At 53.1% G+C, this 15,481-nt stretch overlaps 1 protein-coding gene and 1 pseudogene across 1 annotated transcript; one reads left to right on the forward strand and one right to left on the reverse strand.

Annotated features, from left to right (window-relative positions):
• Nucleotides 1-15,481, forward strand: part of LOC135287561 (zinc finger protein 345-like) — a 737,501-nt pseudogene that overhangs the window by 261,597 nt on the left and 460,423 nt on the right.
• Nucleotides 952-1,777, reverse strand: LOC135287517 (olfactory receptor 14J1-like). The gene has a single exon (XM_064400811.1). It carries the CDS (start codon nucleotides 1,775-1,777, stop codon nucleotides 1,190-1,192), a length of 588 nt encoding a protein of 195 aa, XP_064256881.1. The 3' UTR covers nucleotides 952-1,189.

The following is a 15,481-nucleotide window of genomic DNA, read 5'->3' on the forward strand; positions in this document are numbered from 1 at the left end:
TCAGCCTGGCACACAGAGGCAGCTGATGCTGCTCCCTGCACTCACCCCCTCCCACACAGGCTCTGGGGGCCATGCAGGGGGCTCAGAGGTGCCTGCCTTGTGCCAGGGCTGCCAGAGGGGCTTGGGGCTGCCCTGGATCCTCCTGGGGGAGTTCCCTGAGGCTCAGAGCAGGCAGTTCCCAAACTCCTTTCCCTGGGCCTGCTGTGTCCCTGGGCTGCAGAGCTCTCCTGGCTCACAGCAGACATTCAGTCCTTGATCTCGGGGTGACCCCAGCCTGGCCAGGCCTGTGCCCAGTCAGCTCCACTCCCTGCTGCTCCCTGGCACACCCTGTCCCTGCAGGTCCCCTGTGTTCTCCTGGCAGCTCCCAAGGCCCTCCAGACAAACCTTCCCCTGCCATCAGCCCTGGCACAAGCTGCAGAGCCGCAGGAAGGTTCAGCTCAGACCATTCAGCATCTGATGGGCACTGGCCACCAACAAGCAAAACCTGACCCAGACCTGAGTCCCCTGAAGGCCCCAGTGAGACCCTGATCTCATCCCACTGAGCCCTGGGAGCACAAGGAACACGAGGAGCCTCTTGAGAGTCCTGAGAGTGCCTCTGGAGGGGAGCAAAGCCTTCCTGCCCTGCGCTCAGGAGATGCCCTTTGCTGGTGGAGCTGCTGTGCTGGAGCCCAGCTGTGTCCCAGCAGTGCCCATGGCCTGTCCCTGCCTGAGGGCACAGCACGGACACGCAGCAGGACAGTGACCAAGCTGCCAGAGCACTCCGGCCTGGCACCCACAGCAGGGCTGGGAAGGGGAGTGTGGAGCTGGGAGGAGCAGATGTGGAAAGAGGCAGGGCCATTGTCCCTGGCTGTGCTGCTGTGCTGGGAGCCCCTTCCCTCCACCTCTGCACACAGGCACTGCCCCTGCAGAGCCAGAGAAGGGCTGAGGAAATGCCTTGAACACACAGGTCAGGACAGCCACTTATTTTTATTCAAATACAGAGGGAACAAGCCACCTAAAAGCCTTTGTGTTACAAAAGAGAAGTGGAAGTTCATGTAGAAATGCTCAGAGTAGTACTAGAGTATATTATAAAAAACATTTTAACACCGGGATAATAATAAGAAAAGGTCCCAGTGACAAAATGGACAAAGAGGAAAAAAAGGCCTAGATTGTAAAGAGTTACATTCACAAGGTTCTGGAGCAGAAAAGTTTAACATTTCTGAAAAGATACATTCATCATTTTCCTCAGGGTACCCTTGAGCTCCTGGTTCCTCAGGCTGTAGATGAGGGGGTTCAGGGCTGGAGGCACCATCGAGTACAGAACTGACAGGGCCAGATCCAGGGATGGGGAGGAGATGGAGGGGGGCTTCAGGTAGGTGAATGAGGCAGTGCTGATAAACAGAGAGACCACAGCCAGGTGAGGGAGGCAGGTGGAAAAGGCTTTGTGCTGTCCCTGCTCAGAGGGGATCCTCAGCACGGCCCTGAAGATCTGCACATAGGAGAAAACAATGAACACAAAACAACCAAATACCAAACAGAGGGAGAACACAAGAAGCCCAAGTTCCCTGAGGTAGGATTTGGAGCAGGAGAGCTTGAGGCTGTGTGGGATTTCACAGAAGAACTGGCCCAGGGCATTGCCATGGCACAGGGGCAGGGAAAATGTATTGGCTGTGTGCAGCAGAGCAGTGAGAAAGGCACTGGCCCAGGCAGCTGCTGCCATGTGGGCACAAGCTCTGCTGCCCAGGAGGGTCCCATAGTGCAGGGGTTTGCAGATGGACACGTAGCGGTCGTAGCACATGATGGTCAGGAGGAAATACTCTGCTTAGAAGAAGAACATAAAGAAAAAGAGCTGAGTAGCACACCCTGTGTAGGAGATGGTCGTGGTGTCCCAGAGGGAATTGTGCATGGCTTTGGGGACAGTGGTGCAGATGGAGCCCAGGTCACTGAGGGCCAGGTTGAGCAGGAAGAAGAACATGGGCGTGTGCAGGTGGTGGCCGCAGGCTACGGTGCTGATGATGAGGCCGTTGCCCAGGAGGGCAGCCAGGGAGATGCCCAGCAAGAGGCAGAAGTGCAGGAGCTGCAGCTGCCGCGTGTCTGCCAATGCCAGCAGGAGGAAGTGGCTGATGGAGCTGCTGTTGGACATTTGCTGGGGCTGCACATGGGGACCTGTTCATGGAGAAAGGACAGTGACAAGTCAGGAGAGGCTGCTTGGAGCCAAACCTGGGCCATTCCCTGTAGCCTCTTCTGCTGTGACTCATCCACCCTTGTTCCTGCTCTGGGAAAAGCTTCACCCAGGTTCCTGCCTGAGCTCCAGTTGTGCTGGCAGAGTGTGCCAGGAGCAATCAGGGCTGTGCATGGGGGCTCTCAAGGAGCCATCCCTGCCCCACTGCCCTGGGTTTGTGGCCATGGGGCAGATGGACAAGGCTGGATCTTCAGGATTTGTCAGGAAAATCTCTCCTAATGCAGAAAGGCTTGGTTGCATCTGCACTCCCACTTCTAAAGGAAATAGATGCCAGGAGTTGCTATAAGGAATTGTTTTCCTACCCACACATCATTCCAGGATCTCTGAGGTCAGAAATCCCCAGCATTTCTGCTGCACTTTGAGTTGGCCACTGAGAGATGGGAGAGGCTGAGGGAAGGTGAGGGGCTGGATGGGCTTGTTCCCAACTGCCCTGGCTTTGCACCTTTGGCTGCAATCAGAGCACAGTCACACTCCCAGGTCAGCCTGGGATAAACCAGACGCTGCCCAGAGCAGAGGGATCCCTGAGTGTCTCACCCTCTCTCAGGGTCTCTGGACAAGGTGTCAGTACTCCCTTTTGCCAAGGACACTCACAGCTCCCTTGGCACACCCAGCAGCATTTCCTCAGCTGTGGCAGCTCTGCCCTTTTCCGTGGGACATTCAGGGAACTGCCAGAGGCTCTGGCACAGATTTGTACCCAGGAGAGGAGCTCAGAGCTTGGAAGGGCACAGCAAGGAGATCCCTGGCTGTGCCCATGATGGGATCTCAGGAAGGGGGCTCAGCTCATTCCCATTTCCCATGGACTGCTTTGCCCACAGCCCCACAGGTCCCAGGGAAGCTTGGACACCCCATTCCCATGGACAGCCCTGCCTGGCAGGAATACCAAGGGCAGTGCCTGACTCAGCTGCTGCAAATGCCAGAGCCTCCCTGAGAGCAGCAGATAACAGTGACAATATCAGGGCAGGGCAGAAACAAGAGAAGATGCTGTGTTACTGTGTCTGAGAGGGCAGGGCAGAGACAGCCGGGCACTCAGGACAGTGTTCCCGTGCCCAGCTGTGCCCGGCACCTCCCACACACCAACAGTGCCTTCCTGCCCCAGCACTGCTCTGTTCAGCCCCCTCTCCTTGCCTGAGCATCTCCCTGGGCCTGGACATTCCCTCCTGAGAGGAGCCTTGTCCCTGCCAGCGCTCACAGAGCCCATCCCACCCTGTGTGCCCTGGCCCCGGCCCTACAGAAACCTGCCTGTGTGCAGGGCCCTGGCTGGGGCAGGCTCTGTGTGCAGGTGGGCAAGGGCAGCTCAGGAGAGCCCTGCTGGGCCCTGCAGAGGTGATGCTGCTGCTGTCCAGGGCTGAGGGCCCTTTGGGAGGCTCCCAGCAGAAAGACTGACCATCCAAAGGTACAGTTCTGGAGTCTCTGTAAATGTTCAAACATTCCTTTGGTGATCCTGTGTGTCCCTTTCAACTCAGAATGTTTTGTGATTCTGGGATTACAATTCCTGCTCTGCCTCTCATTCCTCTGTTGGTCTATAATCAAAAGAGGAAAAATCCCCTTGCAACAGTGTTGGAACATTAAAATAAAAACCAGACCTTTATTGGAAGCTTCCAGGTGTCCCAGTGGGGATGGGGCACACCCAGCCCCTGATTTCAACAATTTATTGAGGTTGAATAATCCGGATATTTAACCGGAACATCCAGTAGGAGACTCAGTTGCCCTGGTTACACACCTCTGGCTCAACCCATTGGAGTAGGTCTAGAGGATTCTTTGCCCCACTCTTTGTTATGACTACTCACATGCTGGTAAAAATCCAAAGCGTTCTCCTTGTAGGTCCTCTTCCTGATAATAAGACTATACAGTATTTCAGGACTGTATTTAGACAGTCAGATTATTGTTCTAAAATCTAAAAGAAAGGTTGGGTAATGTACTAGAGTTAATTAAGGAGTATGAATATAGAGGTATATAGTAGTAGTTTAATAGAGATAATAAAGAGTTTAATAGATTTAAATAAGGATTATAGTTTTATAAAAGTATAACAGTAATTTACAGAGCTACGAATATATGAAGAAATGTATAAAACGCAAAAATCTTTTTGTCATCACCCCAAATTTCCCATCCCTTTTCCAAGCAGGAAATTGAAAACACTCTCAGGAAAGCTCCTGATCTTTCCAGCAATGCCAGGCTTACCTTCTTTGGGAAGTGTCCTCCGGTGCTGTGCCCAGGCTGGTGTGGAGCTGGGAGCAGCCCTGCCCCACCCAGCCCCTCTCAGCAGCAGCACCTGCCCTGCTCAGGGTGGCTCCTTCCCCCCACAGCTTCTCCCCAGTGCTGGGAGCAGCTCCCCGGGCCGGCTGAGAGCTGTCCCTGGCAGGCAGCAGAGTCCCTGCCCCAGCACAGCGCCCTGGGCTGCAGGAGCCTGCTCTGCAGGACAGCCCTGGGCACCCCTGGCTGCACCCGTGGCTGCTCAGCCCTGCAGCAGAGCCTGGCAACAGGAGCTGCCTGGGGCTGTGCCTCGGCTGGGGCAGCAGGGAAAGCCAGCCCTGCCCTGGGGCCAGATCCCTGCCCTGGAGCAGCTCTGAGAGTGCTCCTGAAAGCTCCTAAAAGCTGTGGGATGTGCCAGCTCCAGGAGATCCCTGCAGGAACTGCAGCTTCTCTTCCACAGCCAGGGAATGACTGTTTGAAACCTGGGATGATTTCTGCTCTAGTGAGCCCTGAGTGAGCTCTGCTCTGTACTCCCAGCCCAGGCTGAGTTTAACCCGTCTGTGCCTCTGGGCAGTGCCGGGGCTGGCTGCAAGCAGTGCCCCAGCCCTGCTGGGCTGGCAGAAGAGCTGCTCATCAAGGGAAATGTGCTTTTGAAGCTCTGTCTGGTTACCAGGAGCTGCCTCTGTGCCAGGAGCCCAGCCCAGCTCAGCAACACAGACACAGCACCAGGACATTAATGACCCTCTGGGGCTTTGTGCTCAGGCCCTGAACATCAGTCCCTGAGAGGCAGCTGAAGAAACCTCTCCAGAACTCCAAGTCAGAATCCAACTCCAAAGTTTCTTGGACTTTTAATGGGTCCCACTGAGGGACACGACTGAGAAAGTGTCCCCAGGCCCCAGGCAGAGCAGAGAACTGGAGGCAGTGATGACAGGTGGGGACAAAGAGAAGCCAAGTCTTGGTGGCCTGGGGCACAGCAGGGTCTGTGCCAGGAAGGGCTGGGAGGAGACACCTTGTCCTGAGGCCCTGGGGCCTCCTGGCACAGCCCCTGCCAGGCTGGGCACTGTCAGCCCCTTGTCCTGCCCTCAGCATCCCCCCCTAGCCCACATCCCAGTGGCCTCAAGGATCTGCTGGAAGGAGTCCCTGGGGAGCCTTGCTCAGCAATGGCCCTGGGGGCTCCTGAATGCTCCCAGGGACTGCAGGTTTTTCAAAGGACTTTGGGTTTGGCTTTTACCTTGACTTTCTGAGAAGTTTGTGCAATCATGGGCCCAGTTATCTGCTTTAATGAGTCCCTTGAGAGCTTTCTACTGACACTCAGTGCGGCTCATTAATACTTTGAAATACTCACAGTTTTTTAGTGTACTTTGGATTTTCCTTTCAACACTGAGTCACTGATAGGTTTTTGTGCCATCCTGGCTTCCAATTCTCTCCTCCAAGGAGTCCATGAGGAGCCTGTGTTGGGGATGGACCTCAGTGGAACCCATTCATGCTTTGAGACACTTTGGGGTTTTCTTCTGACTTCTGACTCCTGGAAAGGTTTGTGCAATCTCCTCTCAGGCCCTGAAGGTCAAGGGCTCAGCTCCAAATGCACCATGGGGCCTCATTAGGATCAAGCAAATCCTAACAAACCATGGCTGTGCCTTGATTTACCTCTGCTCTTTTGCAGTTCTTCAGGTATATTTCTGTAGCGGTTTTGGTGCAGCAATTTGAGATTTCTCAGCCAATACATCAATTATTGTGGTGGGTTCAGTGTTGGCTAATTACCAGTGCACTCACTAGAATATACTTACTCATGTACTGCTGTGAGATAGGATTAGGAGAAATGCACAGCAGGCTCAAAGCTTCAAAAGGGTGCAAAGAAAAGATTATTAACAGTTAATAGAAGAAAGAGTAATAAGAATCAGAACAAAACTTTCAGAACAATTACCCTCCCTACAAACTTTTCTTTCCCACTGACAATGTAAGGAGACAAAACATAAAGTTTCCAGTCAGTTTACCACATCTAGAATAGTTTTTCTTCAGTTCACTTAGGGAGAGGTGTCTCTCTTTCATACTACGGAGACTCATACTTAAGAAAACAATTCTCTCATAGCTCTCAACTCCCACCAATAGCAGCTGCCCAGAAAATCTGCAATTTTGAAGTCCCTGCCATTTTTTACAGCTTTTCCCACAGCTCTGTTTATGGGCCATGTTAACTTATCGGGTATTAGTTTAAACATGAGCGGTTTAAGAGCAAAGTTTCTCTTCATCTATTTCTGAAATCATCTTCGTCTCTGGGAACAGAGGTCTTCTTCTCTCCCTGAGGGCACGGGGTCTCATCACTCTTCTCTCTTTCTCCGTTTAAACTTCTCTTGGAATCACAACTACTTCAATATTTGCTTACTTTAGCATGGAGGCCTTTGCTGAACAAGTCATCTCCCCATTCTTTTCAAAGCATTATCGTGGAAAAGAAAGTTTGATGTATCAATTACATCCATCTCTATACATTTACAAGACGATTCGAGCCCCAAGATCAAAGTATCTCCTAATTCCTCCCATCTGGGTCTTGACTCTTCCTTCACTGAAATCGGTGTCTTCATGTTGCTCCTCTGTGTGCCTGCACTTTGTCCTTTTCTCTCACTCGAGGGAGGATGGAAGCACTGAAAGAGTTAATATCTCACCCAGGGCCTGCAGATGGTTCCGTGACCCCGGCCGGGCTCGGTCCTTGCGGCCGGAGCTGTTTTACCATGGAGGTTTCTGCAGCGGCTGCGCTGGGGCTGTGTCAGGATGGGCTGCGCTGGGGCAGGGCCAGGATCTCAGCAGCCAGGCCAGAACACAGCAGCAGCACGGCCGGGGCCCATGGCTTCTCCTCCCCCTGCCCGGGGCTTGCGGGTGAACCCCAAGGGTGGCAGAATCTTGGCCGAGCCGGCCCGGCCCGGGGCTGCTCCTGGGGCCCGGCGGATCCTGGCTGGGCCCAGGCTGGCGGCGGGGCAGGGCTCGGTAGCGCCCAGGTGTTGGCAACCGCAGCCATGGCCCGGCCCGGCCTCGGCCCCGCGGCCTCCCCTGCCCTGCCCGGCAGCCGATGGGGCCTGGGGGGCTCCCTGGGAAGGGGCCCGGCCCCACGGCAGGAGCCGCCCGGCCCGGCCCGGCTGAGACGGGGGCTGGGCCCGCCTTGTTACCTCTCTGCTGGCCAGAAGGGAAAGAGACCCTCCCAGGCTTTCTCGTCTTTAACATGTGTCTTCACAGAGGTGTGTACAGTTTCCTTAGTGGTTTAACAGACTGTCAATTCTCAAAGCTAATTACTGATTGGTTTTCTGTTAGACATGAAGGAAAGTGCTAGCAGCTTCTCTTAGAACATCACTTCCATGATGCAGAACCCCCACAACAGCACACAGCACAGAGCTCCTTTGTCCATATGTAGTCGTCATGGGCCCAAGGCCTCAAAACCCCACCTTGGGAGATCTCTGGGCTCTCTCCAAGGTGTTTTCAAATGAAAACATTCAGCTCAGAGTCTGAGAAAATCACCAAAGGACAGGGCCAGCCTGACCTGTCTGTCCTGGCTACTTTTGTCTGGGAGCCATCCTTGCATATATGGAAATTGAGAGGCTAAATTTTAATTTTGGCCATGGTCCCTTGGCCAGAAGGCCAGTTGTTTTCCAAAGGAACGAAGGAACAGAGCCCCATTGTTTCAGGGGCAGATGAGAGGTGACCACCTTGCATATGGGAAAATTTTTTAGGGAAAGTATCAGTTTTGGCAATGGGCATCTAAAAAGAGGGATGGTTCTTTTTTGTAGCATGGAAAGCAGGAGCCCCAGTGTTGCAGGAGCTGATGAGAGGCAGTCCTTGACATCCCAAGATCAGCCAGACCTGTCAGGTGGCCCCTGGGAGGCCAAGCCAGCCAGACCTGCTCCATGTTCCCTTGGTTCCATGGGGCCCCACAGTGTCCCAAAGGTCCCTTGCTTCCATGAGGCCCTGAGGTCTCATAATATCCCCGTGGTAACACGAGGCCCTGAAGGACCCTAATGGTCTCCATGGTTCCATCAGGCCCCACAGAGTCATAATAGTCTCTGGGTTCCATGAAGCCCCGCTGTGTCACCATGGCCCCTTGGTTCCATGGGCTCCAGTGGTGCCACAATGATCCCCTTGGTTTCATGAGGTCCCCACAGTGTCCCAGGGATCTCCTTGGGAAGAAAAGAGCCAAGCCCCAGTGTTGCAGGGGCAGTCACCAGAGGCCAAGGCCAGCCAGACTTGACAGTACTGGCAGATTTTGCCTGGGAGCAGCTCTGGGATATACAGAATTTTAGAGGTGGAATCATAATTTCAGACATGGACACCAGGAGGAGAAGGACGGTTCTTCTCCATAGGAAGGAAATCACAGAACACCGGTGTTTGAGGGGCAGATGAAAGGTGGTCATCAGAGGCCTAGGCCGGACAGATCTCTCTTTCTTAGTTGCTTTTGTCTGAAAAGAACCCTTGGATATAGCGAATTTGTGTGGTGGAACCCCATTTTCAGCCATTTCTGTGTAGACAAGAAGGATGGTTCATTTCTATAGGAAGGAATGCACAGAGCCCAAGTGTTTCAAAAACAGAAGAGGAGAGAGGTGGCTCCTGGGGTCCAAGCCAGCCAGACCTGTTTGTCCTGGCCGCTGTTGTCAGGGAGGACTTTTTGGATATATGGAATTTGGGAGGAGGAATCTGAATTTTGAGCATGGACACCTGGAGAAGAAGGACAGTTCTTTTTCACTGGAAAGAAAGCACCAAACCCCAGTGTTTGGAAAGCAGATGAGAGGCAGCCCCCAGGAGGCCATGGGCAGCCAGACCTTTCTGTCCTGGCAGCTTTCACTTGGGAGCAATCCTTGGATGTACAGAGTTTTGGAGGTGCAATCCCAGTTTTAGCCATGGGCAACAGGATCAAGATGGATGTTTTTTCCCTGTAGGAAAGAAAAGTGCAAAGTCCAAGTGCTCTGGAAGAAGATGAGAGGTGGGCACCCTTAAGCCAAGCCAGGCCTGTCTTTCCTGGCACCTTTCATCTAGGAGCTATCCTTGGATACAGGGCATTTTGGAGGTGGAATCTCCATTTTGGCCATGGGCACCTGGACAGGAAGAAGAGTTCTTTTCATTAGGAAGGAAAGCACAGAGCCCCAGTGTTTCAGAGGTAGATGAGTGCCAGCCCTCAGGAAGCCAAGGCCATCCAGACTTGTCACTCCTGGCAGCTTTTGTCTGGGAGTTATCCTTGGATAGAGGGAATGCTGGAGGCAGATGTCCAGTTTTGGCTATGACTGCCTGGTCAAGATGGATGTTTTTTCCCATAAGAAAGAGAAGCACCTGGTCCCAGTGTTCCAAAGCCAGATGGGAGATCGCCCCTGGGGGGCCAAGGCACTGTCACTCCCGGCAGATTTCTTCTGGGAACAATCACTACATATAAGGAAATTTGGCGGAGGAATTCCAGTTTTGGCCATGGGGCCCAGGAGGAGAAGGACAGTTGTCTCCCATAGGAAGGAAAGCCCAGAGCCCCAGTGCTTCAAAGGCAGATGAGAAGCAGCCCTCAACATGCCAAGGTCAGATGGACCTGTCAGGTGGTCCCCAGGAGGCCCAGCCAGCCAGACCTGTTCCATGTTCCCTTGGTTTTGTGGGACCCCACAGTGTCCCAATGGTCTCCTTGGTTCCATGAGGCCCTGGAGTGTCACAATGTTCCCCTTGCTTCTGCAGTGTCACCATGGCCCCTCGGCTCCATGCCCCCTCACTGTGTCACAATGGCTCCTCCGTGCCACTACGGGCTTCACAAGGTCACCATGGACCCTTGGTTCCTTGGGGCCCCTGAGTTTCACAATGGTCTCCTTGATTCCATGAGGCACCAGAGTGTCGCCATGGCCCCTTGGTTCCATGAGGTTCCGTAGACTCACTGCGGTCTCTGTCAGAGTCTGGATGAGATCGATGTCCCGAGACACCTCGGGATGCTCGGAATGCCCGTGTGGGGCCAGGGCTGGGTCAGGCCTTGGTTTGTGGTGGGACAGAGCGCCGCCCCCAGCCCTGGCAGAGCTGTCAATCACACAGCAGAGGCGTAATCACACAACAACAGCTGGTGCCTACCCTGACTCTGATTGGCCCAGCCACTGGCAGTCCCACCCCAGGGGCGGGCCCATGAAGGCCCAGGGGGTTAAAAGCCGGAGCACGAGGCCAGCCCATGCTCTGGATCCTGCTTTCTGCTGGGGTTCCTCTGTCAGCAATGCTGGAACCCAAGCGGTTGGTTCCTATGTGCCTGTCTCTCTATAGATCTTCTGTCTTTCTGTTGTTCTCTATTTCTTCTCCTCCTAATCCTACTGACCTGGAACATTTTTGGGTAACTTAACGCCTTAAGGGTTAAAGGTTTTTAGGATAAATTTGTGAGAATCCAGGGCACAGGGAATATTTCTCTTTCTGCTCTGAGGGGTCCTGACCCCCAGAGAAACACTGCCTTTAACCTTCGTCCACGGAGAGGACTTCCATGACTTTGAGATAGATTAGAATTCACCAAAGTATGAAATAGATAATAGAGAGTAGTATAGTATGTCACTTGGGTGAGAAATTTAGGTTTTGGGATTTTTAGTATGGTGTAGATAGGAAGCAAGATGCAGGAATTTGGATGTAGTTCCTGCCTTCTTCTTCATCTCCTCCATTTTCTGCTGTATTGGTGGAACAGGGTGATTGGTCAAGGAAAGTACAGTGCGAGGTTTTGTGGACAGTCAAGGGACGAGTTATTGGTAGATAAGTAGAAAAAATGTACATTTGAAGACTTTCTTCATCCAGTGGATAAAGACACTTTAACAGACCTTGAAACTGTACATTTCAGGACCATTTTGCCGTGATTTTCCAGCCTACTGAGCCTGGTGTGGACAGTCTACAAAACTTCAGATAAAATAACAATAAACAAGAAGTGGAAGACTGAAAAAGTCCAGTGCGTCTCCTTTTCCCTGGCACAGAACTGCTACAGGAGGGTTTCCCCCATCCCGGGAGCCCCTAGAAGGGCCCAATATAAAACAAACATCAATAACTGGTGCCCTGACAATGTTTTTAATAAGTTGTTTTTTCCATAAAGTTGGCTGCTGAAGGGTGTTGTCTTAATTAGCCAAGCATGTGAAACGTGTTGGTGAAATGACCAATGAAGTCCACCTGTAGCAAACCGAGGTATAAAAGAAGAGGAGTGAATAAATGGGTGGATTTTAGCCCTTAGCCTTCTGATCTGAGTCTGTGTCGTCTGTGACTCAGCGGTGACATTTGGGGATCTGTGCGGCTGTTGGGGATCCTCTCTGCACGCTGTGACCCAACAGGAGCTTCTCCAATAAACTTTGCCTGAAGCTCCCACTGTGCCCATGACAGGAACCCCTGTGAGTATCTGTCACATCCTGGCTCTTTGGCAACCCGGGGACTCCTGGGATGTCACCGTGGAGCCCCCGTGAGAGCCTGTGACAGATCAGTGCCTTTGCAGCCTTGGGCACAAGGGCAGAGTGCCGTGCTGGGAGCTGTGCCAGGCAGAGCCTGAGGCACCAAAGGCACCTTGGCAGCAGCAGCTGCTTGCAGGGCATGGCCAGAAGCCTCCCTTGGCAGCCCGGCCTGGTGGCCAGCACTGCAGAGCTGCTGCCTCAGGGCTCATTTCTGGCTGGGCTCTGAAAAGCCACTTCTGCTCCAGGAGCCTGCCTGGGAAGCCATTGGCCCCAGCACCTTGGGGACAAGATATGAATGACAAAACTCTTCATGCCAGCAGAGACAAGGCAGGGGCAGAGGAAAGGGGAGAGCCAGGCCCAGGGGACAGGGCTGCCATGGTGATGGCTGTGAGGTCACTGCCCTCAGCAGACATTCTGGCCAGAAGCGTTGTGAGGGCACCCAGCACATCAGAGAACCCACACAATAGGAATTCTGTCCTTGGAGATGAGAGGCTCAGGTTGTAGGATAATTCCTGAGATGGGGAATCCAGTTCTGTGGAAGAACAGTTGCAGTTTTGTGCCATTCTAATCATTGTAAAATATTTCATCCTTTTAACAAATGTAAATCCATCCTCATTAATTTCAGATATATTGAGCCTTGCTCTGTCACTGCAAGATTTGGGAGAAAATAATTTCAACCACTATTCTTCTATTTTCACAGACCTTGGAGAGGACCCAAAAATCTCCCAAGATGGGGTTTGGAGGCCTCATCACATAACCAGTGGGAGGAGGCTGCAGGCTCTGGGCTTAGTGGTGTTGAGACTGAGGACAGAACAGGAGTAGTCCGGGAGGGATTGAAGGGTGGTTTCAGGGAGGCTGGAGTTTCTCTTCATAGTGGCAATGAGCCTGAAGAAGAAATAATTGTGCTAAGGGTAGGTGGGGAGGCCCAGACTGGACAGTGGGAGAAAGGAATTTCCCTGCCAGGGCAGAGCTGTGGTGCAACACATCACCCAGAAAAAGCCTGGAGCAGCCCAAGGCTTTGTGTGGGCAGGCAGAGGCAGGCAGGAGGCAGAGCTGTCAGCGAAGGAAGGGGCCAGCCAGGTGGGGCAGCCAGGGGATGACGACAGCCAGCAGGGACAGAGGCGCAGGTTTGCTCAGCATGAGAGATGTCTTTTCCTTGCTTCTCCCCACCTGTCATCACTGCCTCCAGTGTTGTTCTCTGGCTGCAACCTGGGGACACTTTCTCAGTCCTGTCCCTCAGAAGGATCGGTTTAAAGTATGAGAAACTTCAGTGTTTCACTCTCTTTTTGAGTCCCTGAGAAGTTCTCTGAGCACACTCCAAGGGACTGAGTCTGATGCAAAGAGCACCAAAGCCCCAGAGGGTCATTAAAGTCCTTGTGCTGTGTTTGTGCTGCTGAGCTGGGCCGGGCTCCTGGCCCAGAGGCAGCTCCTGGCAAGGGCAGCGCTGCAGAGAGACAGCTCTGGCCAGGAGCAGCTCCTGTGCACAGCCCAGCAGGGCTGGGGCACTGCCAGGGCAGCTCAGGGACAGCAGCAGGGCACAGCCAGAGCTGACAGGGGCTCAGCACTGGCAGGGGCTGGGGGATGTCCCAGAGGGGGCTGTGTCACAGCAGCACCTCTGTGGCTGTGTCATGGAGGCACAGCGCAGCTGTGATGTCAGCAAGGGGCTGTGTGACAGCACAGAGTGGGCTGTGTGAGGTCACAGGTTGGTCTGTGACATGACAGAGTTTGTTGTGTGAGGTCATTGGGCAGCTACAGCATCATAGAGGAGACTGTGTGACATCACAGAGCAGGCTGTGACATCATGACATGGCTGTATGACATCATAGAGCAGACTGTGAGGTCAAAGTGTGTGCTGTGACACTAGAGAGTGGCAGTATCACATCATAGAGAGGGTTTTTTGACATCACTGAGGGGGTTGTGACATCACAGAGCTGGCTGTGATGTCATAGAATAGGGTGTGAGGCCATGGAGCAAACTCTGCCAACATGGAAAGTGGCTTTGTGACATCAGAGAGTGGGTTGTGACATCTCCGTGTGACTGTGTAACATCACAGAGCAGGCTGTGACATCACAGAGTAGGTGTGTTTCATCTCAGAGTTGCCTGCGACATCGAGGAGTAGGCTCTGTGACATAAATGGCTGGACATCACAGAATGGATTATGCCATCACAGGGTGTCTCTCTGACATCACAGAGGGGCTGTGACATCACAGATCAGTTTGTGACATCATAGAATGGCTGTGACATCGCAGGGTAGGTTGTGTGATATCACAGAAGAATCTGTGACATCATAATGTGGGCTGTGACATCACAGGGGGCTGTGTGACATCACAGGGAGCTGTAAGACATCACAGCGGGCTGTGTGACATCACAGATCAGCTGTGTGACATCACAGGGGCTGTGTGAGGTCACTGGGGAGGTCACTCTGCCCCAGCCCCCCTCACAGTTCCCCCAGAGCAGTCCAACGCTGCTCGTGCACAGTGGGGTCCCCTGTCCCCCCGGGTCCCCCCACCCCCGGCGCCGCAGCCTCCCCCAGAGGATGTTCCACGAGAGCGACCCCAGAGCCTGACACGGGGACGAGGGGCCGGGGCCCTGGGGGGTGGGACAGGGGGACAGGGACCCCCTGGCAGTGTCCCTGTGTCCCCCAGGGCCAGAGCCTGGGCCAGGGCTCCTTCACCCTGTTCTGAACGAGGGCTTGAGAGTGCTGAAAAAATCCCTGCAAGGGATCAGCAACAACCAGATTTAATATTAAGGGACAGCACCACAAAGTTCCTTGGCAAGTGATATTCTTGAGTGGACACTTCAGGCACAACAAAGAAACAAAGCAACAACAAAACCAAACAAAATCCAAGCAATCGAACCAGAAATGAACTGACAACTGTCCCTGTGTGTGTTTGTGACACAAGGACAGTGAGGGCAAGGATAAAAGGAATATGGTCTAAAAGCTGAACAGAGCTCAAACTTAACAGGACTTAACTTATACCTTAACCTTAACTGATACCTTCAACTTCACAGTTTAGCAAAAGAACAGAGCTTAACAGTATTTAACCTAATTTATAACATATGACTTTGCAATTTAATAGAGGAATAATACTTAATAATATTCAACTTAGCTTATAACTTATATTAAACATAACAACTTAGCAAAAGAACAACTCTTAGCAGCATTTAATGTCCCTTAGATCTCATGACCTAACCTTACTTCCAGGCCTGACTGACTCAGCTATCCAAGGCACTCCAACCCCTCCGAGAGCAGCATTTCTGCCACAACTCCCCAGCACAGGCACTCCTGTGTGCACAGACACAAAGAGTCAGTGCAAGGCACCTGTGAGAAATTCCCCTGAGGGCAGGAAATGCTCCCTGTGGATGCTTTGGCATCTCCCCAGCGGGTGAAGGGTTGAGCCTGGAGGAGTGGGGGGATCGGCCCAGGCTCCCTCGTTGTTCAGGGATCCCTGAGTGCAGCAAAGGGGAGAGCTCCCGGGTGGGAGAGGCCCCACTCAGAGGGAGTCGCTGGCCCAGGAGAGCTCCAAGGGGCTCCTTTTGCAGCGCTGTTTGTAGAGCCCCAAGAGAGGGGCTGCAGTCACAGCAATGGTTCATCCTGGCTGCACTTGGCATCAACAGCTTTCTTTGGCACTGTGAGAACAGGGATGTTGTGCCACTGAGGGAACAAAACCAG

The sequence above is a fragment of the Passer domesticus genome, chromosome 30 (assembly GCF_036417665.1).
Source record: "Passer domesticus isolate bPasDom1 chromosome 30, bPasDom1.hap1, whole genome shotgun sequence".
NCBI lineage: Eukaryota > Metazoa > Chordata > Aves > Passeriformes > Passeridae > Passer > Passer domesticus.

What these genes read in the sequence shown, in the direction of transcription:
- LOC135287517 (XM_064400811.1), bottom strand. Translation starts at nt 1,777, where the DNA reads ATGTGCTACGACCGCTACGTGTCCATCTGCAAACCCCTGCACTATGGG.